The 26,362-nt window shown below is 40.4% G+C and overlaps 1 protein-coding gene across 9 annotated transcripts in view; it reads right to left on the reverse strand.

The window, feature by feature from the left end:
• DLG2 (discs large MAGUK scaffold protein 2) overlaps window positions 1–26,362 on the reverse strand; it is a 1,569,268-nt gene that overhangs the window by 347,263 nt on the left and 1,195,643 nt on the right. For 7 of the 9 annotated variants that reach the window (XM_030558530.1, XM_030558473.1, XM_030558462.1 and 4 more), the window contains one exon: window positions 25,724–25,879. The exons of the other annotated variants lie outside the window; for them this stretch is intronic. In XM_030558530.1, the coding sequence (XP_030414390.1) occupies window positions 25,724–25,879 (156 nt within the window). The remainder of the gene's footprint in view (window positions 1–25,723; window positions 25,880–26,362) is intronic. 9 annotated transcript variants of the gene reach the window in all.

The following is a 26,362-nucleotide window of genomic DNA, read 5'->3' on the forward strand; positions in this document are numbered from 1 at the left end:
GGCCAGAAAATTGAAATCTCTTCCTGTGAAAGATATTTTTCTGTATGAATCAGGAAGGAAGTTCCAGAAAAATACCATTTGGGGTGAACCAAAACAGAATTTTTGAGGTTACTGACTGTCTGCCTGGCTCCTCAGGAGCCAGCTGCCTGGGGAGGCAACCAGCTCAGGAGCAGGGCAACCATGGGAGCTACTCAGCTGGGGAGCTAGCCACCCAGTTCTTTGAGTAGCCAATGGAACAGGGGGCAGGCTAGGCTGATGAGCTTTGGAGCCCACCAGACGGGCTGTGCTGCAACCTGGAAGCCATGGGATCCTGGTTTCCCAGTCAGCCCTCCAGGTGAACTGCCAAGAAGCTGGAAAGCTGGAGCTTTCATTTCAATATTCCTGAGGAAAATGTTGATTTTGTGGAAACGGCACTATCCATTGGAAAATCATTCTATTGGAAAATTTCTGAGCAGCTCCAGTGGTTTCTCTCATACCAACTCATGACTGTTTGCAAAACCTGTTGCGTGCGCGCGCGCACACACACACACACACAGGGGGGCCATTTAGGGTCTGGGGCAAAAATCTGTCTGGGGATTGATCCTACTTTGAGGAGGGGGTTGGACTAGATGATCTCCTGAGGTCCCTTCCAATCCTGATATCCTATGACTCCTATGACTTCAAAGATCCAGTGGGGACAGTAGTATACAGTCGCTTCAGTACCGCACTGGAGAACTTAGAATATCAGTAGTTGAACCAGTTCTGCTCTCATACTGGCACAAATCAAATGGAAAGATTCCCACTGGTTACTGTGATAGCAGGATTGGGCCCATTGACAGAAGGCAGCAGAAATTTCACAGAGCTCTATTGTGATTAGTTTAAGTGTTTACATGGTATAAATTTTGGTTCTACTACACTGTGTAGGAAAAATAAACTTTAATGCTGTTATATATCATTGATCCACTAAGTTACAGTTTTTGCCTTTTGCTATAAAGCACTATACAGTTATTGAACAACTATGACAGTCTGTTAGGATTAAATACTGCATTATATTTTCATTAAAAACTAAGCTCAACATCAGTGGTATCACACGTATATCTTACTGTTCATTTCATTTTGCTGCCTAACCAATATATGCTGTGTGATGGAGGACACAATTCAATAAACAATGTCATTTCTCTAACTGTTTAGCATATGAAGTTGTAACATATGGCACTGTACCACAGGGCAAGCACTCCACTTGCTCTCCACTTTCATTTCCAATAGCTAGTGCTTTACATTATTTCCATTTTTAGTGTATGTTGTGAAGTGGTAAATAGAATTAGAAATAAATGGTCAGTTTTCAGAATGGAGAGACTTAAATAGCGGTGTCTCCCAGAGATCTGTACTGGCCTAGTGTTGTTCAATATATTCATAAATGGGAAAAGGGGTAAACAGTGAGGTGGCAAAATTTGCAGATGATTCAAAATTACTCAGGATAATTAAGTCCAAAGCAGACTGCGAAGAGTTACAAAAGGATCTCACAAAACTGGGTGAATGGGCAACAAAATGGCAGATGAAATTCAATGTTGATAAATGCAACACAATGCACATTGGAAAACATAATCCCACCAAGCATATAAAATGATGGGGTTTAAATTAGCTGTTACTACTCAAGAAAGAGATCTTGACAAGGGTGATGTCATGCTAGGAGTCTACTACAGGCTACCTAACCAGGTGGAAGAGGTGGATGAGGCTTTTTTTAAACAACCAACAAAATCATCCAAAGCCCAAGATTTGGTGGTGATGGGGGACTTCAGCTATCCAAATATATGTTGGGAAAATAACACAGCAGGGCACAGACCATCCAATAAGTTCTTGGACTGCATTGCAGACAACTTTTGATTTCAGAAGGTTGAAAAAGCTTCTGGGGGGAAGCTGTTCTAGACTTGATTTTAACAAATAGGAGGAACTCGTTGAGAATTTGAAAGTAGAAGGCAGCTTGGGTGAAAGTGATCATGAAATCATAGAGTTCACAATTCTAAGAAAGGGTAGAAGGGAGTACAGCAAAATAGAGACAATGAATTTCAAGAAGGTGGATTTTGGTAAGCTCAGAGAGCTGATAGGTAAGGTCCCATGGGAATCAAAACTGAGGGGAAAAACTACTAAGGAGAGTTGGCAGTTTTTCAAAAGGACACTACTAAAGGCCCAAAAGCAAGCTATTCCGCTGGGTAGGGATAGAAAATGTGGCAAAAGACCACCTTGGCTTAACCATGAGATCTTGCATGATCTAAAAAATAAAAAGGAATCATATAAAAAATGGAAACTAGGATGGATTACAAAGAATGAATATAGGCAAACAACACAGGAATGCAGGGGCAAGATTAGAAAGGCAAAGGCACAAAATGAGCTCAAACTAGCTACAGGAATAAAGGGAAACAAGAAGACTTTTTATCAATACATTAGAAGCAAGAGGAAGACCAAGGACAGGGTAGGCCCACTGCTCAGTGAGGAGGAAGAAACAGTAACAGGAAACTTGGAAATGGCAGAGATGTTTAATGACTTCTTTGTTTCGATCTTCATCGAGAAGTCTGAAGGAATGTCTAACATAGTGAATGTTAATGGGAAGGGGGCAGGTTGAGAAGATAAAATAAAAAAAGAACAAGTTAAAAATCACTTAGAAAAGTTAGATGCCTGCAAGTCACCATGGCCTGATGAAATGCATCCTAGAATACTCAAGGAGCTAATAGAGGCGGTATCTGAGCTTCTAGCTATTATCTTTGGAAACTCATGGGAGATAGCTGAGATTCGAGAAGACTGGAAAAGGGCAAATACAGTGCCCGTCTATAAAAAGGGAAATAAAAACAACCCAGGGAACTACAGAGAAGTTAGTTTAACTTCTGTGCCAGGGAAGATAATGGAGCAAGTAATTAAGGAAATCATTTGCAAACACTTGGAAGGTGGTAAGATGATAAGGAATAGCCAGCATGGAATTGTAAAGAACAAATCATGTCAAACCAATCTGATAGCTTTCTTTGATAGGATAACGAGTCTTGTGGATAAGGGAGAAGCAGTGGACATGGTATACCTAGACTTCAGTAAGGCATTTGATATGGTCTTGCCTGATATTCAATAAACTAGGCAAATACAACGTAGATGGGGCTACTATAAGGTGGGTGCATAACTGGCTGGATAACCATACTCAGAGAGTAATTATTAATGGTTCCCAATTCTGCTGGAGAGATATAACAAGTGGCGTTCTGCAGGGGTCTGTTTTGGGACCAGCTCTGTTCAATATCTTCATCAACGACTTAGATATTGGCATGGAAAGTATGCTTATTAAGTTTGCAGATGATACCAAACTGGGAGGGATTGCAACTGCTTTGGAGGATAGGGTCATAATTCAAAATGATCAGGACAAATTAGAGAAATGGTCTGAGGTAAATAGGATGAAGTTTAACAAAGACCAATGCAAAATGTTCCACTTAGGAAGGAACAATCAGTTTCACACATACAGAATGGGAAGAGACTTTCTAGGAAGGAGTAGGGCAGAAAGGGATCTAGGGATTATAGTGGACCACAAGCTAAATATGAGTCAACAGTGTGATGCTGTTGCAAAAAAAGCAAACATGATTCTGAGATGCATGAACAGGTGTGTTGTGAGCAAGACATTAGAAGTCACTCTTCCGCTCTACTCTGCGCTGGTTAGGCCTCAACTGGAGTCCAGTTCTGGGCACCGCATTTCAAGACAGATGTGGAGAAATTGGAGAGGGACCAGAGAAGAGCAACAAGAATTATTACAGGTCTTGAGAACATGACCTTTGAAGGAAGGCTGAAAGAATTGGGTTTGTTTAGTTTGGAAAAGAGAAGACTGAGAGGGGACACGATAGCAGTTTTCAGGTATCTAAAAGGCTGTCATAAGGAAGAGGGAGAAAACTTGTTCACCTTAGCCTCTAAGGATACAACAAGACACAATGGGCTTAAACTGCAGCAAGGGAGGTTTAGGTTGGACATTAGGAAAAGCTTCCTAACTGTCAGGGTGGTTAAACACTGAAATAAATTGCCTAGGGAGCTTGTGGAGTCTCTATCTCTGGAGATATTTAAGAGTAGGTTAGATAAATGTCTATCAGGGATGGTCTAGACAGTATTTGGTCCTGCCATGAGGGCAGGGGACTGGACTCGATGACCTCTCGAGGTCCCTTCCAGTCCTAGAGTCTATGAATCTATGCTTACACAATGGGAGGAAAGATTTATCAAAACCCGTTGCTAGAACCTGACACAGAGGCAACTAAAGGAGTCAGACAAGGATTCGACCACATATTTTCAATTTGAGTGACTGACAAAAGACAATTAAAATCTCCATTGACCCAGTAAATCCTGTAAGAATCCTAGTTTTTCTAGGAACATCATCACTGCAAGATCTGTCCCAAAAAGGAAATCTGATCTGGCACCTCTCCTCAAGATATTTTAACCCTCGGTCACTTTTTCAAGCCATCTTCCTTATTAGAAGGAATACAATAGACTCTTGCAATCAGAGCAGAAACATTTGTGTCCATTCACAACTAATCAACACAGCTTTAATTCTGAGGGTGTGATTTTCAAAAGCAATCAGACCTGTCCTACCTCTGCTACCACTGAGGTCATGGGTTACACTCCCATTCATTTCAGTAGAAGCACATTTAGATCCATGCTTAGTGCTTGGAAAATTCCAGCCTAAATATGACTATCAACAGCAAACTGCTCACCATCCATCCATAAAGCTATGAAAAGAAAGGTTCAGAAAACAAGTGTCAAATCATAGTAACAAATACATTTGAGGGAATGATGACCTGGTCTTAGATGTCCACAAGTGAATACAAAGAGACTACAGTCCATTCAGTAAATGAATGAATTCAGGGTTGTGAATTAGTGCTTCAATTCTAAAAGGGCCAAAATGAAGAAAGGGACCAAGCCGAACATCCTAATTAAGAAAGAGTCCAAGTTTCCAACTAAGCAGTAATACCTCATCTGCTGAATTCAAACAGATCCCAAGCATTAATATTTCACACAGACTATTTAGTACAAAACCTAAATCATAAAACTAGTTTTGACAAATCAAGTTCCTTCTAATCGTTTTTAACACTGGAGAAATAATTATAAGAATTACATCTTAATTTTTTTTCATTTGGACCTTACAGTAGCAGAGAAAACGGTTTTCGTGTTAATGAAGAACTGCAGGAGTGCTGTTATTTTCTCATTCATAGATGGAGCTGCTACTAGGAGAAGAAACTCAGTGTTACAAACACCAGCGTTATGAACTGACTAGTCAACTACACACCTCATTTGGAATCAGAAGTAACCAATCAGGCAGCAGAGACAAAAAAAATAGGCAAATAGTGTACAGTATAGTACAGTGTGATATGTAAACTACTAAAAGATATAAAGGGAAAGTTTAAAAAAAAGACATCAAGGAGTCCGGTGGCACCTTACAGACCGACAGATTTATTTGGGCATAAGCTTTCATGGGTAAAAAACCCTTCTTCAGATGCATGGGTTTTTTTTACCCATGAAAGCTTATGCCCAAATAAACCTGTTAGTCTTTAAGGTGCTACTGGACTACTCGGTGTTTTTGTGCATACAGTCTAACATGGCTACCCCTCTGATTTAAAAAAAAAGATTTGACAAGGTAAGGAAGCTGCTTCTGTGCTTGTTTCTTTTAAATTAAGATGGTTAAAAGCAGCATTTTTCTTCTGCATAGTAAAGTTTCAAAGCTGTATTAAGTCAATGTTGAGTTCTACTTTTGAAAGAACAGCCATAACATTTTGTTTAGAGTTATGAACATTTCAGTTACAAACAACTTCCAGTTCCTCAGGTGTTCATAACTGTGAGGTTCTGCTGCATTTTGTGTGCCCTCCAATTTGCCTACAGCGCCCAGGATGCCAGCAATTAATGAGGTACAGTACATAGTTATCAGTGCCTCATAAAGAAAGTGACTGTTACCTCCCGCCTTACTCTTTGACATGATGCAACTGCACAAAGGCTCTCTTGTGCCCCTCACAGCACCGCAATGTCGTATCTAATTTATTGTTCACTATCACTCAATGTACATATATCAATATTTGCAATGCCCAATATTTTTCTATCTAAAAAAGTTATATTTGGAATAATATGTATAGCACGGAGTTAAGCTTTGATTCTAACATTTCTAGCAAAACAGACTCACACCTTAATAACAAGTAATGTGTGCAGTTTGCAAATACAGACTTAGAGAGACACAGCGCAGGGAGCCTCACCATAATGACAATCCTTGTGCCTTCCTGAGGGAAAGGACTACTCAAGGTTAACACCACTCCAGATACTCTGCTTCCAGAGGGGTCAGAGAAAGAATAAGAGTTACAGCTCATCAAGGTTGGCCCAACAGAGGAGGGTGAACCCACATTATTATGATATACCATTACAATTGTGCCTGAAGGCCCCTTCTGAGGTCAGGGCCCCATTGTGTAAACATGTAAGAGATTCTACAAACTAAAGAGCTTACAGATTAAATACACAAATTGTTGGAGGGGATGCAAGCCCTGTACCAGGAACAGAACTCAAGACTCTTAACTCCCAGTTTAGGGCCCTCTCCACTGGACCAAACTGTCTCACATAACACATAATTGGTGCTTATTCTACACTCTAAGGGGCATGTACTATGGTTTACCGTCACCATAGTTGAGCCTTTACAGCAGGGGTGATAATTCAGTATGATAGACAGGGATTTAGTTGGCACAGTTTCCATTAACAAGTGCTGTATGACAATTGCCATGCACTGATCACACTATACTAAACTACATTAGATCAATATCGATATTTTCTAGAGCTGTGCATTACTTAATGAAACTCATAAGCAAGTGAAGGTGCTCAGTTTCTAGTTCCATTACAACTTAAATCCTTGTATCTAAATACCTCTCCAGTTAATTGGAGGCAAAACTCAGGCTGAGTTTCAAGCAAATCTGAGCCATTATAGTTTCAGATGGAAACCAGGCAAATCTGAATGGTTACAGTTCAAAGCTAAACTCAGAAGCACAAAAGGAAGAATATTTGCACAAACCCCCCTGTGATCCCAAAACACCAAATAGCAGGCTGTTCAAATATATGCCAGCTGCATTATTTAATAATGGTCTAAATACACAGAAACGCTTTCCTATTGCCTAAAGAGAAGGCCTTGTCTATGTACAGTCTACCAGAGTGAGGCATTAAAACAAGTATAATTTTTATGGGATTGCTGGGGCAAAAATCCCTGATTATTGATCAAAGAGAGAGACTTGCTGCTGCTTCTATAGCTTCTCAAAATGAGAGCTGCAGAAGTAAACAATTTATTATACAATATTCTGAAATGCTGTAAACCAGACCAGGAAAATATCTATCCCGACCCTGACAAATAATGTGTGTCTGAACTTCATAAAGTCTAATGACCAGAATGTATAGTTTGTGCTAATCTTTATCAATAGCCAATTTCTGATCACTAGTGTAGTCCATGACAGGGTAAATAAGAATACATGATTATAAACAGATTGCTGATACAGACTAACACGGCTCCCACTCTGATAGCTTTCCATACAGTTTCCTGGCTAAATACACTAGACTAAATTGGAATAACTTCCTTCTCTCTGCAGATACAGTAATTAACTCTGATACGTACCAAAATGGGGCACATTAACTCCAATCATCCAGGCAAGGCAGTTAAAATAGGATATTCTTTGCATTAATGCAAGCAGTTTATTAAGATGGAAAGAATGATCGTAACAAAAGTGCATTAGATTACTATTACCATTTAAAATAAATTAGAAACTGCATCCTCAATATTACATGTACTCACTAATTACCTTCTGCTCTAATACTATGTTCACTGACACTTGTGTGGTACCTTCTGAATAATAATATCTGGCTTATTTATATGCATATTGTCTTTAGGCAAGATATTTTTGGGTGTGTATTGAATGCTTGTCCTTTTCTTCAAATGGTCTCTGGACAGACGCTTCCCTCGGCAGGGTGAAGGCCATACATATATATATGAAAAAGGGGAAATGGAAAGAAACTTACTTGCTGCCATTGATGTCAATGGAAATAAGAATGGGCCCACTGGGGATGTATGTGGGGGAGGCAGGTAATAAGAAGGATAAACATGGAAATTCTCAACATACATCCTTGAGTAATACAAGCAGACAAAACCAAACCAGAAATAACACACACAGTACAACCACACAAATGAGCTGAATAATGTTAGTCAGAAAATAGAACAGCGGTACCAATGAACATACTGTCAAAGTGCAAGGTGAATGGCAAATGAATGCAGTATCTTAGGATGTGCTGTTTCTAATCTCTTGTAGGTGTCGGAAACATTTATGCATCTTTTGTCTTTGTCATAAACAGATAGCTAAGGGTTAATGTCTCTTTCACCTGAAGCACCTGACCAGAGGACCAATCAGGAAACCGGATTTTTTCAACTTTGGGTGGAGGGAATTTTGTGTCTGAGGTTTTTGTCTGTCTGCCTGCTTTCTCTGTGCTTTGGAGAAGTAGTTTCTGCTTTCTAATCTTCTGTTTCTAAGTGTAAGGACAAAGAGATCAGATAGTAAGTTATATGGTTTCTTTTCTTTGGTATTTGCATGAATATAAGTGCTGGAGTGCTTTAATTTGTATTCTTTTTGAATAAGGCTGTTTATTCAATATTCTTTTAAGCAATTGACCCTGTATTGTGTCACCTTAATACAGAGAGACCATTTGTATGTATTTTTCTTTCTTTTTATATAAAGCTTTCTTTTAAGACCTGTTGAAGTTTTCTTTACTGGGAAATTTCAGGAAAATTGAGTCTGTACTCACCAGGGAATTGGTGGGAGGAAGAAATCAGGGGAGATCTGTGTGTGTTGAATTGGCTAGCCTGATTTTGCATTCCCTCTGGGTGAAGAGGAAAGTGCTTTTGTTTCCAGGACTGGAAACGGAGAGGGGGAGTCACTCTGTTTGGATTCACAGAGCTTGTGTCTGTGTATCTCTCCAGGAGCACCTGGAGGGGGGAAGGGAAAAAGGATTATTTCCCTTTGTTGTGAGACTCAAGGGATTTGGGTCTTGGGGTCCCCAGGGAAGGTTTTTCAGGGGGACCAGAGTGCCCCAAAACACTCTAATTTTTTGGGTGGTGGCAGCAAGTACCAGGTCCAAGCTGGTAACTAAGCTTGGAGGTTTTCATGCTAACTCCCATATTTTGGACGCTAAGGTCCAAATCTGGGACTAGAGTTATGACAGTCTTCAATGGAAATTGTGGGAACTCAGCATTTCATAGAACACATTCAGTATTTTGCAGGATAAGGCTCTAAAATGGAGGATAAAGTTAAAACCAGGGCCACCCAGAGGATTCAGCGGGCCTGGGGTCTTCAGCGGTGGGGAGCCCCTGCTTCGGTGGTAATTCGGCGATGGGGGTCCTTCTGCTCCGAGCCCCACCGCCGAAGTGCCCCAAAGACCCGCAGCAGTGGGTCCTGCTTCGACAGTAATTCGGTGGCGGGGCACCCCTGCCATGGGTCTTCACAGCACTTTGGCGGCGGGTCCCGGAGAGGAAGGACCCCCGCCGCTGAATTACCGCCGAAGCGGGGGTCCCCCGCCGCTGAAGACCCGGAGTGGAAGAAGCTCCTGGGTCCCCGGCCCCCTGAGAGTTTTCCAGGGCCCCTGGAGCGAGTGAAGGACCCTGCTCCAGAGCCACTGAAAAACTCTCATGGGGGCCCCTGCAGGGCCCAGGGCCTAGGGCAAATTGCCCCACTTGCCCCCCCTGGGCGGCCCTGGTTAAAACAGCTGGGATAGCATTTACAATGGCTGTTAATCTTCACGTTTCTTGGCGTAAGAAGCTCACTACATGGGGTCAGGAATAAATACATCCCTGTTGTACAGCACTGCAGTACAGTCCAAGTACATTAGCTATTTATTTTGCTTTCCTCTGATATAGGCCAGATATCATACTAGGAAGAATACTAGACTAGATCGATCGTTTGTGTGTTCCATTATGGAAACTCTTATGCCCCTACACAAGATTAGGCCTAGATAGCACTCATTTAAAGAAACTCATTACATTCAATATTTGAAGAGAAAGAATTTTATCGGAGTCTTTGCTGGTCATTAAAGTGAACAGTTTAGTCATAAACCCAATGGGATACATCGAATATAACTGTATTAGAGGTTATGGACGGAGAGAGGGAGAGAAGCTGGATTTAAAAGTTTTTAAGAATTAGTGGTGCTACAAATGCGTGAGTGAGATGATGAACAGCTAATTTATAACACTCCTGGGAATCAATATAGTGCTGTTGTCCGTTTAATAGGATAAATCCTGGGAAGACAGCAAAAGCAGTCTGAGTTTTCCTTCAGGAGAACTTTTTAGATTTTTCTTCCTGCTTGTCAACCACTTCTTATAATTGGGATTCTCTCAGGGATACATCTTCCTGGAACCAGTTGGAAGACTTTTATTCAATTTATTTAAATAAATTTGATTTAATGTGATTCGTCAGGTTTCTGGTCTCCTCTCTTTTGGGCAAAGAGCTTTACCTTTATTAGGCTCGAACCCCCCCTTAGTACCTGCAGCTGAAAATGTACTCATCTCTTCATGAATCTTTGCACTTTGGTTCTGTTTTCCTGTGTGCTTGTTGCACCCCAAATTAGGAGCTGTCAATAAATATAATCACAGCTGAATTTATACCAAGAAAATATCCTCTTCTCAACAAGGGCTATTAACAGATTTCAATTCTCATGAAGCAGCCCCAAAGGGAAGAGTCAGGCAAAAGAGATCTATCTGAAGATGGGACTACTGTGTTAACACTTCCTAGACTATCATTACAGCCTCCTGTGTCAATTCTGCCCATTTTATTTTTGTGGATGAAGCAGTTCCACAACAAATCTGTGAGTGCTCTCCAATCAACTAATACTAAACACTTCATAGATAATACATTTATGAATCATTTGTGATGCAAAAACTGATGGCAGCTATAAAGATGCGCCCAACAGTTTGGATGCTCATCCAAGTTTTCAAATCTTGTTACAACAGGTTTGTGTTATAATTCCAGTTTCTGTGGTATCTGATTTATGTGTCCCTATTATTTATGAAAATCCACTATTAAAATAACATTATATTTAAACAACTTTATTTTCAAGCAATAGAAGCTTGAGAAAAGAACAAGTCTGGGTAAATAAAGAGACAAGAAACCCAACGAATGAGTCAGTCATCAATTGCTCCTTCTGAGTATAAAATGCTGATTCCTGTACGAAGTAGTACAGTTTGTTTGCCTATTTCCTCATGGCCCAACAACAGCTTTTGAGACATTGCAGCAATCTGAGGCATCTAACCTAGTTTTAATTTTCTGCAAATGTGCAATAATCTGCCTCCTACATTAAGGTTTTATCCTGATCTCTTATAGTTAGCGATTGGGTTAAGTTCTGAAACATGAGGCTTCATATCCCTTTCAAATGGTTTCTTAACTCTAATTATAACAGCTCTGGATGTTCTTGTTACCCATACAAAGGACCGTTCATGTTTTAATCTTGCTAAATCCTTATGGTTTAGCTCTTTATCCAGACTCAAAATAAATAATGGGGCTTCCCTCTGAAAATTATTCTACTGCCCAATGACATCATCTTGATTTATTTATTTATTTCGGGGGCGGGGGCTTCAAGATGCAGGCAGTGTAATGGAAGCCAAGATTTTCTTTTCATGTATAGGCTGTGCTGCAATATGAATTTGGAAGACTTCTTTTTAAATTGTGTTTTATTTGTAGTTCTTTTTAATAAATAAGTTTGAAACTTAACAGCTCCACCACAGACATTTGTTAGACCCTGGGCAAGTCACTTAATCTCTGTGTATCTCAGTTCTTCAGCTGTAAAAATGCGGATACCAGCAATTTCCTACTTCAGAGGCACGTTGTGAAGATGAATATTAGGGCTGTCAATCGCAGTTAATGCTTACAATTAACTGAAAACACAATTAACATGTTAATTGCAATGGAGAGGCAGGCATCACCTGCCAAGGGACCTGACAGTGTCCAGTCAAGTGCAGTAACCCAAGCCACCACTGGAGAGTTGGAAGAGACAAGAATTGGGTCTCATCCCAGCTCCAGCGGAGAGGTGGGGATCCTTACCCCTCCGCAACGTGATCCATTGCCCCTAGCTGGCCACTTGCTCCCAGGACCAATATCCTTTCTTCCCCGCCCCATGCCATACCCCATTGTTCCCAGTGGGCCACTTGCCCCCAGGACCAACCCCCTGCCCCGCGCCATGCCCCATTGCCTCCAGCCAGCCACTCGTTCCCAGGACTGACAGTTCACCCCCTCCATGCCATAACCCATTGTTCCCAGCTGGCCACTTGCCACCAGGACCGCCCCGCCCCACCCCACGCCATGCCCTATTGCCTCCAGACAGCCACTCACTCCCAGGACTGACAGAGCCTCCTCCACACCATGCCTACTCCATTGTTCCCTGCCAGCCACTTGCTCCTGGGACCAACCCTCCCGTGCCATGCCACATTGCCTCCAGCCAGCCACTCGCTCCTGGGACTGACAGCCCCTCGCAGCATGCCCCATTGCCCCGGCCAGCCCCTTGCTCCAGCGGCCAACCCCCACCCTCCTCTGCTCCATGCCTCAAGGCCTCCCAGCTGGCCCCTTGCTCCAGGGGGTACCCCATAGAGAACAGGGGCCTGGCAAGCTCTGCTTCTCTGCACCAGCCTCTCCTCCCCTGGCACATGCAGAGTCCCTAAGGTAAAATCCACCCTCCCTTGCAAACAAGGGCTCCCTCAGCTGAAGGGGGCCCACCCAGCTCAGTAAAAGGAGTTTAATAGCACTGTGTAACAGTGCAATTAAAACTGAGATTAATTTTTTTAAATAGCTTGACAGCTCTAATAAATACATTAAAAGAGTATGCGGCACTCAGAAACCATAGTACTGGGGTCATAAAAGCACCTAAATTGGAAAGAAAATGACACTAATCTGTACTATTCACCACATAAATGGGTGACTGTTCAGGAATATTTGGCATATCTGTTTAGTTGCATAATGGTTGCAGTTCTATTGGTTGATACCAATTTAGTTGTATTTTTTGTACAGTTTTTAATCCATCAGTTTCTGTCTCTTGACAAAGATACCCAACAACTGTTATAATGCAGAAATAGGACAATGGGTCAGTTAAAACATCAAAGAGTGACTTCAGAGAAATGGTTTACTTTCAATGGGAAAAAACTGACAGGTTTTATGCAGGTGTCTTTAAAACAGATTTTTTTTTTGTTCTATGCTAAACCTTATGAAAAGATCTGTTTTTCTCTACTGCTCATTATTAAAAGCTAAGCTTCTGTATAGAAGTACTATGTTTGTAAGTTTATTATCTGACAGCATCTCATGCTGGCTGGATTGTGTAGGCCAAGAACAAACAGATTTACTCTTCAGATCATGTGAGGAACCCAGCCTCAATGTGCTGCTGTACACTTCTAGGGAGGAAATTATTGATGCCAAAGAGATCATGTGGAATTTTAGCTTTTGGATGAATATGTTTAGTCAACATAGGTTGAGAATGGCCTCCCTCTCCTTTCTTTCAGGGGATCAAGAAATCTCCCCTTGATGCTGAGGTGGAACCCTTTCTATGGCTTGCTGGAGGAGAAGGGAGTCCTCTTTCCTGGAGAAGCTCCTTGTGAGAGTGGTCTCTGAAAAGAAATTAGGAAGGGGGTTTATGGGTAGGAGTTGCCAGAAACTTGATGAGATAGCCTCCATGAATAACTTCCTGTACTCTTTTGTTGCTAGTTAGGACCCTTCAGTTGCAGGCAAGTTGAGTAAGGCAGCCTCCAAAAAGAAACTCTTTGACTGAAGGTTAGACTGAGATATGGCAGTGGATGTTGCAGGGGCCGTGTTCCTAGACCTATAAATCCTCTGTCTTTCATGTGATAGTTCCTGTTTATGTTGATAATAAAAGGACTAGGAAGTGGTCTCACCCGTACCTCTGTTTGTGATGTTTTGTCTTGGAGGTGGGGGGGAAAGATATCCAGAGAGCAAAGAGTTGTCCTCAAACTTTTGAGGGAATGTAGAGATTTTTCTGTCTTTTTATGGAACAGACTGATCATATCAAAGGTCCAATCCTGGATAGTACTTTGCACCTTGCTAGGGAAACCTGAGGATTGTAACAACAGTCTTGTCTCATAACAATGGCTTTAGACATTCCTCTGGACTCCTGGGTCTGTAGCATCCACCATGGCCTGAAAGGAAGTTCTGGCCACCAATCTTCCCTTGTCAATGAAGGCCTGGAAGTGTCTCTATCCTTTTCTGGGAGCTCACCCTTAAAATCTAAAATCTTGATATAACTGGTAAAATCATATTTAGCCATATTTAGTTAAACTGTATTAAACCCCTGTGTGGACACTCTCATTCAGAATTAAATGGGCTTTAAGTCAGTTGAGTTTAAGGCCCTTCCTTTCTGGTTTCTTGCTTGGATATGCGATGGCTGTTGCAGAGGTCTGCTAATACCTACTGATTTAGCGTCTTTTGGCAATAAACGTGATAATCGATATTCCAGTTATCAGTAGTGGTCCAGGTTTTTTGCTGATTCGCCAAGATCTCCCTATACAATCTGAATGCCTAGATTTTCAAATGCCCCCAAAATATGAACTTAAAGTTATATTATCTTTTAAAACAAAAAAAGGCAGTTCTTCCCAACATCTAAGTTCAGGATTCTGTGATTGTCTTAGCTGACAATATCCTTCCCCACTTCATTAAGGCCCATTTAATTCTGAATGAGAATGTCCACACAGGTTTAATACAGTTTAACTAATCTACTTTGAATTCAGATTGTTCAGTATGGTGCAAAAAGCAGCCAGTAGGAGAGGGACTATGAGGAGCAGCCAACAGAGGTTTGGCAGGCCCATATAAAAAGGGCTGCAGGGCAGAGCACCTTCAGTTGCTCCAGGGTGATCAGGGAGGGAGGGGAGTCAGTACCTGGGCAGGATCAGGGAAGTGAGAGCAAGCTTCTGGCAGGTTGCAAGACTGCAGGCTGAGGCCCTGTGATAAGGGTAGAGATGCGGGGAAGTGGCCCAGGGAAGTATTTGGAGAAGTCGGAGGGGCCGCAGCAAGTGGCAGCCATCTATAGAGTCCCTGTGCTGGGACCTGGAGTAGTGGGTGGGCCTGGGTCCCCATTCCCCCCCTGCCCCAGCTACTGAGGAAGTGGCCATACAATTGGCTGCAGCTCCACTGAAGGAAGTGGCTGGACAGCAGATGGCAATTCCCCAGGAAGGGGGAGCACAGAATGCAGTGCTGCCAGAGGACTGTGTCATGAAGAGGACACTGGTCCTGGGAGTGACGTGGGTCCTGGAGCAGAAGTGGTGGCAGTGAGACACCACCAGAAGAAGGTATACTTTAGCAGAGTTAATCCCTGGGACAGCCAGCAGGAGGTGCTGCAGCGGTGAGTTGAACCCTACCACAGTGCCCCTGGATAGACAAGCCCTTAGGCTGCTAAATCACTTAGGCTTTCCAATGCTGAGTGGAGCAACACCTAAATACATTTAAAAATCTGTACCTAAGTGACACATGAACTATGTAGCTAATTCAGAACTGAACGTAGGTAACTAGAATCCCAGCTCCACGCTTTAATAAAAAGATCATCCTTATTCTCCTGACGTATACTCTGTTATTGAGATGGAATCTTAAATAGGTTTTCGAAATGTATTTGAAAAAGTTCAGTTCACCTTCAGGTTCCACCGTGGGCTACGTCATTAAAAGTTAAACCTAGGGTAAGAAACAAGAGGCTCTGCGTTTCTAGGTAATTACTGTATACTTTAGGCAGTAACTCCTACCACCTGAGAAGTGCAATAATTGCTTTAAAATGGACAGAGCTGCCATTTCTCACACCTGTCATGCTGATGAGAAAAAGCAGAGAAAAATAAACCGAAAATAAAACATTTTTAATTAGCGCTAAAGTATGGGCTGGTGAGAGCTGTAGAAAATTTAAAAATTTACGCAAAAGTGAGTTAGGCACCAAAGAGCCTATGTCTCATTGTAAACTAATGGGACTTAGGCTCCCAAGTCACTTAGGTGCTTTTGAAATTTTTACCCGAGGTCTTTTATGGCAGGTATTTTTTCATTGTACCATCCCAACAGAGTTTTTTGTATGAACCAAGTGCCATTCTACATGACAGCTGAGAAAACAGAGCTTAATATCCAATAGCAAGTTTAACATGTGTCACTGATTTCCTTCCCCCAGGATCTAGAACCCCCTTTTTGATATGGTCTATCATGTCTCCACTCTCTCTTCAGGACACACTTCTGTCAAGTCTACAGCTGAAACTAAGGCCCTTTTTCAATTTCATGAACAGCTAAAAAAATATTCTCAGAGCCTCCATAATGTGTGCATTGTTACAATGAAAAAACGATGAGGAGTCCTTGTGGCAGACTACAGACTAACACATTTATTTGGGCACAAGCTTTCAATGAGAACAACTACCTGATCTCATAATTGTTACCCTGAGAAAGGAGATTTTGCTGTCTATAGTCCCTAAGTGATTTAGAAGCCTAAGTGCCACTGAAAGCTAGTGGTGCTTAGTCTCTAAATCACTTAGGCATTTTTGCAAATGTTACCCCATGCATTTCATTTGTCTGTTAAATGCTACAAACTAAAGCAATATAAAAAGGAAATGGATTAAAAAAAAACAACCCAACAGTCCTCTTCCCACACAGAATTAAGAGTCCAAGGCAAGCCTATGTGAGATATATTTGTTCAAATTCTGTTTCGTGTTTCACAAATGTCATAAACTTAAGCACGCTTTAATGTAGGAAAAGGAGAACTAGTTTGCATAAAATAATAATAATAATAATACAAAGTAGAAAAAACACACAAATAATTTTTGATACTAGAAAAAAAATTTAGATGACAATTATTTTCCCCAATTTCCATAATCAGAAGTATAAAAATATAACAAAAAGCCAGCTCTTACGAGACTTGTAGCCCGGTTCAAAGGTTTTGGGCTGTTCAGATAAACATCTAAACTTCCAAGAGCTTATCTAAACTGAATCTTTTATGATTTGCTGGTTATTACTTATAATACACTGAAATCTCTGAAAACACATAGTCCTAAAAAGTAAATATTCCGCCAAGGGGGGAAATGTTTTATCAGGGTAGGAAATGGGACCAATACTGATAAATAAATACTGAAATGGTAATATACAAGACTACAGGCCTTTGGTTACACTTGTTCACAAAGAAAGTTGTATGTCCTTTTAAAAACTCGGAAATAGCAGAAGAATCTGTTCCTACCACTTCCAGTCTTTGGCAGAAGGCAATTAATCAATTTATGTTTTTATTATGATTAATTGCTATTCATTTTCACAGCACTGTAAAGGTGCCTACAGAAGAGGGTGTTGTAGTAGTAGATAGATTGACAAATTGGTGGACTGGAAAAGCAAGAAAATCTGAGGAGATGCAGAGTAGGGGAGAGAACCTGGAATCAGCAGGGAGATGGACGGGATAATCTCGTAGGTCTTTTCCATCTCTCACTTCTATGATTCTATGGTTTCAACTGCAGTTTGACAAGGACAGAAGAGCGAATGACTGCGCTTTTGCAAAGTAGTGCTGTGTAATCACTAATCACAAGCAGCAAAGACCTAATTTAAATTTTCCATCTCCTGCAACACAGTCCCCTCCTAACAGCACACTGGGGTGCTGGTTAAATACTGACTCAGAGGAAAGAGTGTCACCTACTGATTCACTAACACTACTTTCTATAGCATCTATGTATTTTGAGGACATCATCCATCCAAGGCCAGGCCTTGCTCAACTTGTGAAAATCAACAGAATCACTGCAAGAAGTAATATAGCTGTAGTGTATTAGTATATACCTGAACAGTAAAGAATACTACTTAGCAGCAGTATAATTCTGAGGCCTGATTCAGCCATGCATTACACCAGTTTCATGTAGACATAGTTGCACTGAAACCAATGACAGTACAGTGGCGTAAACTAGACAAATCCTCCAGGACTGAGTCAGGCTCATTATTAATTATTATTTATTATTATTATTCTACAACATTGCAAATTACATACGCTCAGTTAGATGGCTACTCTGCTTTTAACGTGTGTTCCTGTAACTCCAGTTCATAGTAATGATCACAAGACATAATCATCATCATAACTTCACTCGCTGTTCACTCATTTTTGTGTAGTGCAGAAAAATCATACATATGTGCACCTACTCTCCTAACTCTGTGTGTAGGAAAATGAATGAGAGAGTCTAATTAACTTGCTCAAAGTCAAACAAGTCTGTGACATAGTCAGGCTCCTGATCTCCAGTTTGCTGCTTTAACCACTAGGCTTTGCTCCTGCTCTTTGAAGGCAGTTTCTACTGTGGTCAGACAAATGCTCATAAGAAAAGCATGGGAATTTACAGCCCTGGAAAGTATTTATTCTCAGACTAGGTACACCACAAGTAGCCCCAGTGTAATCTTCTTTACCCTGTCCACAGTAATATGCCTCGGTTCTGATCTCTTTCCAGGGGTGAAAGAGGAGCTCATTTTCCAAAACTGTTCAATCCTTAGTCTCTCTGCTGAGACATTGACAAAGCTTATCAATTATAGTTATGGTGATAATTTTATGATGCGGAAATATGTCCACCAGGAGCTAGACTGAGACCAATACATTAGTTTCTCACATTGGCCATCAAACAGCTGTTCAATTGTGACTTTCATTAACTGGCACCAACCCTGGACTAGATTTGAATCAGTGAATGGCTCCTCTGTCATTATTGTAACAATGCTGGGAGCCATACAGCTCCCTAGCAAGTGATTTGTCTTATTGTATGTGTGTGGCCACTACAGAAAATATGGTTCTGAACCTTCCTGAAGTTGGGAGGTGTTTGGATCTGGTTCAGATCCATCTCTGAGACAAAGCAGAAAATCTTCTAGTCAATCATTTTCTCTGCTAAACTGGTTTTAGAGAATTATTACAAGGTGAACCTTCCACAGATCAGAAGGAGATGAAATATGTAAGAAAGCAGTAATGTTTCAAAGAAAGATGCTAGAAGCTGACCATTATGTGTGTTATATAATCTGTAACCATAACAACAGGCTTATTTCAAAACAAGAGTAATTCACAGATGCTTTCCTAATGAGAACTAATGAACATTCATTTTCCTTTAAGCATACAGCTACAATAGCAAGCTTTGAATAAAACATATTAAGCCTTGTTAATTTTCCTCTCCATTTTATGAGCTAAGGATATAGCATCTGATTTTCATAGGTGCTGAACATAAGTGATTATGCACATGCTAAGCACCTCTGAAAATCAAGCCATTAATTCCAACAAAATGGCTGTGATTCAACACCAGCATGAAAGAAAGCGCTAAGATGAAATCATTTCTTAGCTCTTAAAATTGTTATCATCCTATTTTAAATATATTAGTTAACTCTCAGAACATCATTATGAGAGAGAATTATTTTACTGAGGGATATAGGCGGGCAAAAAGAGTTTAAGTGACTTGTTCAAAGAAACATAAGTCAGTAGCAGAGCTGGGAACAAAACCCAGGAGTCCTACCTCACAATCTTTCTTCTCGACCAGAAGGACAAAGGGATGCTCTAATACTGTATACTTAATCACTCAAAACACTTGAAATGTGGAGGTTCCAAGTTTCCTTTGCAGTGATCCCTCTCAGTTCTGAAAAGGTGTCTTTTCCTAACAGTTTCAGTTAATCAACTCGAAATCATAAGATCTTTGACAACAAGAAAAATGATAAGTGTATCTACTGAAATGTGTATGATGAATATGCTTATTATATAAGCAAATGATTCATTTATACAAAATAGTATGGAAGCAGAAGGCTAGGAAGCAGTGCCATTTCTCATTGATTAACTACTGGTTATAGCATAATTGGAATATTTAATTAAAAAACAAGTCAACACTTGTCTTAAATTAAAGTTAAAAACAAATGAAAGGAAAAGAAAATTCTATTCCACGAAAGATTTTATATTTTGCATAAATATTTATAAAAGTTAACTCAAAGAATAAAGGAATGCAGGAATAAATGATCCTGAGTAACACTGTCAAAAGCCCCTACATGATTTAGGATTCTAAGTTTTTCAGAAGTACCTACAGACCAGATTTACAAAGGTATTTAGGCATCTAAAGATGCAGATAGACACCTCGTGGCATTTTCATAAACACCAAAGCAGACTTCAATGGGATGTAACTTCCCAACCTTAGGCATTTTGGTAAAACCCACCCTATATAAAGCAGCATCTTTAGGAACCTAAATATCTTTGTAAATCTGAAAGTCAATGAGACTTCTGCTCTTAAGTGACTATGGGACAGATCTTTAAAAGGCATTTAGACACCTACAGGTGCAGAAGTCATATAGTGTGATTTTCAAAATCCCACTAGGCATCTATAAACATTTTTAGGTTCCATATACCTTTAAAAATCTGCCCCAAAATCAAATTTGAAAATGAGACTTAGGAGACTAAGTCACTTAGGCGCTTTTGAAAATTTCACCCCTGGCCTTTAACAAAGTATTTTATTGTGAGCTATTTTAAACAAGTCATTTTTCTTAGTCATCTGACATGAGGACTGATTATTTAACGTGAATAGTGTAAAATTTCACTAATTCAAACCTGAAGAGTACTTATTTCCCTGTTAAACAAAAGTAAAGAGGGATTGATGCACTTTAATCTTTCACACTATTGCCACTTAACATTTTTTAAATAATACTGTGGGCCAAGTTCGGTGGTAAAAATAAACCGCAATATTGCAGGCTCCAGTTGCATTATCCAAGACGGAGGCTAGTCCAGAAATTTATCCCATGATATAAAGGTGATGAAAACGTCAAACCTTCCTCCTTTGTGAAGTGTTTCTGTCTTATAAATTTAAATTAATTAGACCTTGAGGTATCAAATCCAAACAGAATTATTCCCAAATTTGTTATCCTTATTTACAAGCTAGGTATAAAAAAGAATGAGTATGATTTAAACAAGAAAATGCTTAAATCAGTTTTAAATTCAAGAAAGGTAAAGTTGTGCTTTGATAGATCCTTTCTGCAGGTTGTCAGTCATTTCAAATTGCTTGGGATGTGGTTAGATGTGTTCTTTGAGATTTAATTATCATATTAAACAACTGGTAATGAGAAAAGGGGACGGATGCTGCTTTACCATGTGGACTTCAATAAGATGAAAAGAGTTCTTTTGGAATGCACACTAAACACAAAGGAAGTATAGTTATATGCATCATTTTAACAATGCACTTGTCTTCAGCAGCCTACTGGAAGAAAAAAGCAGCACAAATAATTTACAAGGGGGGAGAGGATAAAAGCCACAGGACTACTAGTGCTTAGCGTTCTAAACCTCCAGGGCCTGGTCCTGTGAAGGGCTGAACTCCTATAACTGTAACAGGCTTCAGTAACAGTTGTGGGCACTTAGCCCTTGTCGGATGAAGGTCAGTGGATGAATCACTAAGATTCCTTCAAGACGGTTCTATATTCTTCTGCCTGAGATCCGTTTTCATACAGTTTACTGGATGTGGGTCTTTAGAGTGAAGCTTCCCAGTACAAAACCAAATATTGCCAACCCCAAACAGACAGACATTGCGAAGAAGGCCCACAAAATCAGAATGCTGGATTTAAAAATCACGAGAATTTAAAAAATAACATCAGTGGAGCTATACTAATGAACACCAGCTGAGGACTGGGCACAATAAGAGTTACTTGTATCCTAAAACGAGAGAAGATGGTTCAAAGACTTCAAACTCTTAAAACTTCTCAAAAGCTGGGACACATCATAATTCAGCAAAAGGCTATATGATTGAGTGTAAGATAAGTGATAGGGTACTGACCTATGAGCTCTCCTCACCCATTACGTAGATGAATCTTGACAAAATAATCAGCTGAGGCCCAAGCCAACACCATGTAACTTTTTATCTACAGTGGCAATGAGAAGGGTTTTTCTGTCTCAAAACCAGTTGTCAAATGAGGAGAAATCATGCATGATGGCATCATGTTACCTCCTGTGGATGTGGATGAGGTAACTGTAACATTAAATTTTCTGCAGTCCAGCAGAAGATTCTCCTTAGGGAAGGTGCTTAGATACTAGGGTGATTGATGATATAGAGAAATGTGTGTGTGAGTGAGTAAGAGAAGGTCATTCTTTGATCACAGAGTGATGGTTTGTGGAGAGGGCTCAGGTAATGGAGACGGCTATTGCACAGCAAAGAAGCTTGAATCTTTTCAGAAATAAAGTAATTTTGGGTCAGATTTTCAGAACCTCACATTTGGACCAGATTTTCAAGACAGCTCCCATTTAGGCACCTAAGTAAGGGCTAGATTTTCAAAAGCTCAGATTGGCACATTTAGGGCCAGATGTTCAAAAGCATTCATCTCTGTAAGCACTTTTTAAAATCTGGCCAATTGTTCCAGTGCCTAAATGAGAGCCAAATTATTCTGAGAATTTGTGTGGCTGCTAAGCACTTTTGAAAATCTGGACCTTGGTTCATATTTTTGATGCTGCACTTCAAAGTGAAAGTGCTATGAGACGTTCTAAGGGGCTACGGCCCTGGGAGGGACTGTCATTCTTTCCCTGGCCAAGGTGTGAATACTCCAGATTATTTTTTCCTCCAAGTAACTATTCAGAAAGAGTTCTATGTGAAAAATCACAGGCTTTACTTACCCAAACTGCCAGGTTTTGTGTCTGAACAAAGTTAAAAGAGGGGAGGAAAGCTACAAATTACACTAATCAGCTCTCAGTATCTCAGCATGCAGGATAGGATAGTGCGAAGTGCTCAGCCTGGTAATCGTTAGTGTTCTCGTTGGAGTTTGTTCAAACACTCGCTGAAATAGCTAATCTGGTTAAATATGGTGGGCCTAGTTCTAATCCCCACTCACATGTCAGCAGAGAAGAGAAAGAATACCTTATACTTAGAAAGGGATCTGATTATACATCAACAATACCAAACCCAAGTGTTCAAATTCTGACCTTAAATCATCAAATGCCTGTGGATCAGCTATTCAAATAAACAAACAATAAACAAAAGACTGTACAGGCTAGACTCTCAGCTGGCATAAATTGACATAGTTCCATTGACTGCCCTGGAGCTCTGCTGATTCACAGCAGCTGACGATGTGGCCCACAGTGTACGAGGCTCTACTTCCAGGAGCTACTTATCAGATTCACTCAGCCTGAGGGAGAAACAAAGAACACGTCCCTTGGTAGCCTTATCCTATAGATATTGCCTTTTCTTTTCAGGCCCTTTCATTAGCAGCTGCCTACAGTCATCCGGGGTCCAGTGGGATCCAGCAGTTCATTCTCAAACTACTCAGATCTGAGGGAGAGACTCTCCTGGGTTATAGCTTCCCTCAAGTCCGTCCTCCTGTTCCACTTTCTAGTTCTTTATTAGGAACACAAGGACATGGGCGTATAAGGACCACAACAGTCGTCCTTCTATCTTCTGCTGCCCATAAGGGATGACTGTGAATCCCGCGCTGTAGTGATAAGTGCAGCTTAGAAATGTAGAGGTATCACACTCGCTTCCCTTCCATACGCTTTTACCCTATTTTGTTACACTCATTTTATCAGTTTATTGCTTATTCTATTTTAACTTCTTTCTTAATAGAACTGTGACGTATTTCACATCTGTTTCCCTAATCCTTAGTGTTTCTTTCCTGTTACTGTTTCAGATATTAATCCACCTGTTTACTTTCCACTTTAACACATCTGCTGTTCTTCTCCCTTTGTCCTGTCTTTGTCTTTTCCTTCACAGCCTGTTTCTAAAGCATGGCCTTTGGCCAAAATTGCATTGGCTATTTCCAGCACAGGTTATTAAAGATAATGTTTGTTCCATATAAATCACTCTGGCAGTTTGGATTACCTTACTGGAACATGAGCACCATAATACCTTAATAGCATGAGCAACAGACTATGACTCAAGACTCTAGGGCTTTATTCCCAACTCTTTGTTTTAGTATTTATTTTTGTATGGCCATAATGCCTAAAAGTCCCAGTAATGGACCAGGACCCCATCATGCTAGGTACATGTACAAACACAGAACAAAGAGATGGTCCCTGCCCCCAAATGGCTTGCAATCTAAGTAACTCTGGTATTTGTATTGCAGTAGCGCCTAGAAGTGCTACACAAACTCACAGGAAATGAAAGTCTGAAGAGCTCGTCGTATAAACATGACGCAACATGGTGAAAAATGGGGAGAACTGGGGAGAGAGGATTAGAATGATGAAGAACAAATAAGACTGGCACATAGCCTGGCTATTGCACAACTTGCAGTTTCCCGATGGTTCACTGTGTGTGTGCGTCTGCCCTTTTTATTTTAAAAAAGTAAAAACAGCTATTGTCAGCTGATGCCCAACCAAACCATGTTTGCTTGGCAGATTTCTTATAGCAACAGTTGGAGTTGAAAAGATTTGAAGGAAGGAAGGATATATTTGAAGGTAATATGGATTCCTGGGAATACCTAAGATTCCAGAGTTCATTCTGGATCTATAACTGTAGCATATTACTACATATAGTCACTGCACACACACTTTCTAAATTAATAGTTTATTATAAAGTAGCAACATTTTCTTTAAATTGGTTTTATGGAGAACATCCCTACTCATTGACTAACCAGATTAACACTCAAATTCAGAAAAAAAACACTTTCACATGGTTTGATTTACAAGAGACTTTGTTTAAAAAGACACTATGCTGAAAGCATTGTGTTCATCTTTAGAAACCATAAAGAACACATACTTAATCTCCTTGCTACAATGATTGACCTTTGTTACCGGTGGATTTAAGGTTAGTAACTTTTAGACCAGGTACTAGACATGTTCTGTTATTTTACATTTGCAACACGGACTTCTAAAAATCTCTTTGACTCAATGATCACGGCCTACATAAGGGACTTGCGATTTTGGGTGTCTCGATATTTGACTGCCCAATCTGTGACATCTTAAAGAGGCCTTGATTTTCAGCGGATGGATATTCAAGCACTTTCTGAGGATCAGGCTCCTTTAAGATGTCTCAGGTTGGGCACCCAAAAAAATAAGGCATCTAGAAATCATTAGTCACTTTTGAAAATTTAAGCCTAAATCTCTTTTTCCCCCCAAGCCACTGTTTTGTTTGCCTATAGTAACTAAGTTATACTTGGATACAGTTTTGAAGAGTACTTATAAAGGGGAATTTGGCCTGAATAAGTTTTCCCTGCTTAAATATCTATCATAAATTCCAGGCAACATTAAACACAATTTATATTCATTATGTTCATTTTTATCATTTTGAGTTTGGCAAACTCTCCTGTCAGAACATAGCCATCGGATGGAATACAACATTTCAGATGCTGAGTCAGCCTGTATTTGTTTTGGAGGGGCAATTAGTCTTTGTTACCTCTGAAATCAAAATACACACATGCAGAGCGGAAATAAATGTATGTCATCAACCCTAACTCTTACAACTTACGGTGAAGTCTTGGTCACTTTTCAGCTCTGAAGTAAAAAACCCGCTAGGTTAGGCTATAGCATGTGATCCATAACATGTGAAACACTTAAAGCATCATTCCTAGGGATACAAACATTGCCTGTATTCCCCCTCAGCTCTTGACTACCAACATTATATTGAGGTAGCATACATCTCCCACAGTACAATGCTGCAGAGGTGGAAGCCAGGTTAAAGACAAGTGCAAGCCTTAGAAGAGGGAGCTTTTACAGAGAGGTGGATATTACTAAACAATTTTAGTGATGCGCATGCAATCCAGTAAAGGAAGTGAGGTAGAAACACATGCAGTACCTTGTGATCTCAGAGTCAGGGAGTAGGCCTATGTGGTAGTGGGGATAGGGAGCTGTAAGAAGGAAGCTTTTGTCACACTCGACAGGGGAATAGTGCCTAGGAGAAGGTGGTTTATCACACAGTTTGTTCACAGTGCTGTAAACAGGTTCAGAAGGCCTGGTGATACAGAGACAAGAGTAAAAAATTAGATGTGTAGTAATGTGCAAGAAGATACAGATTATGCAACAATCAGAATATAAAAGCATGCAACGAAAACCTAGCAAATTTTCAGGAGAACTTTTGGTCAATACAATGCGCTGCTAAGTCAGGAATCAGAACCTGATTAAACAGCGTTGTTGCATACAAAACTGTTGTATACTAGGATGAAGGTATATACTTGTGCCATAAAATTTTCTCTTTGTCTGTGGCTCTGACTGAAAGGGCCACGTCCTACCTTCTCAAGCTCACTGATGTATTTTCCCAATGGATCTGTTCCTTATACATATCAAAAAATAACACACACACAACTTTCTGTCACCCATCAGTAAAGTGTTGCATCCATACCCACTATGGTAGAAGAAAGTGTGTGGGCCCAAGCGTATTATTCAGCAAAATATACTTATCTTCTTTTGCTTAAATTTGCAGATGAAGCACAATTTG

Source organism: Gopherus evgoodei, chromosome 1 (genome assembly GCF_007399415.2).
Source record: "Gopherus evgoodei ecotype Sinaloan lineage chromosome 1, rGopEvg1_v1.p, whole genome shotgun sequence".
Taxonomy (NCBI): Eukaryota; Metazoa; Chordata; order Testudines; family Testudinidae; genus Gopherus; species Gopherus evgoodei.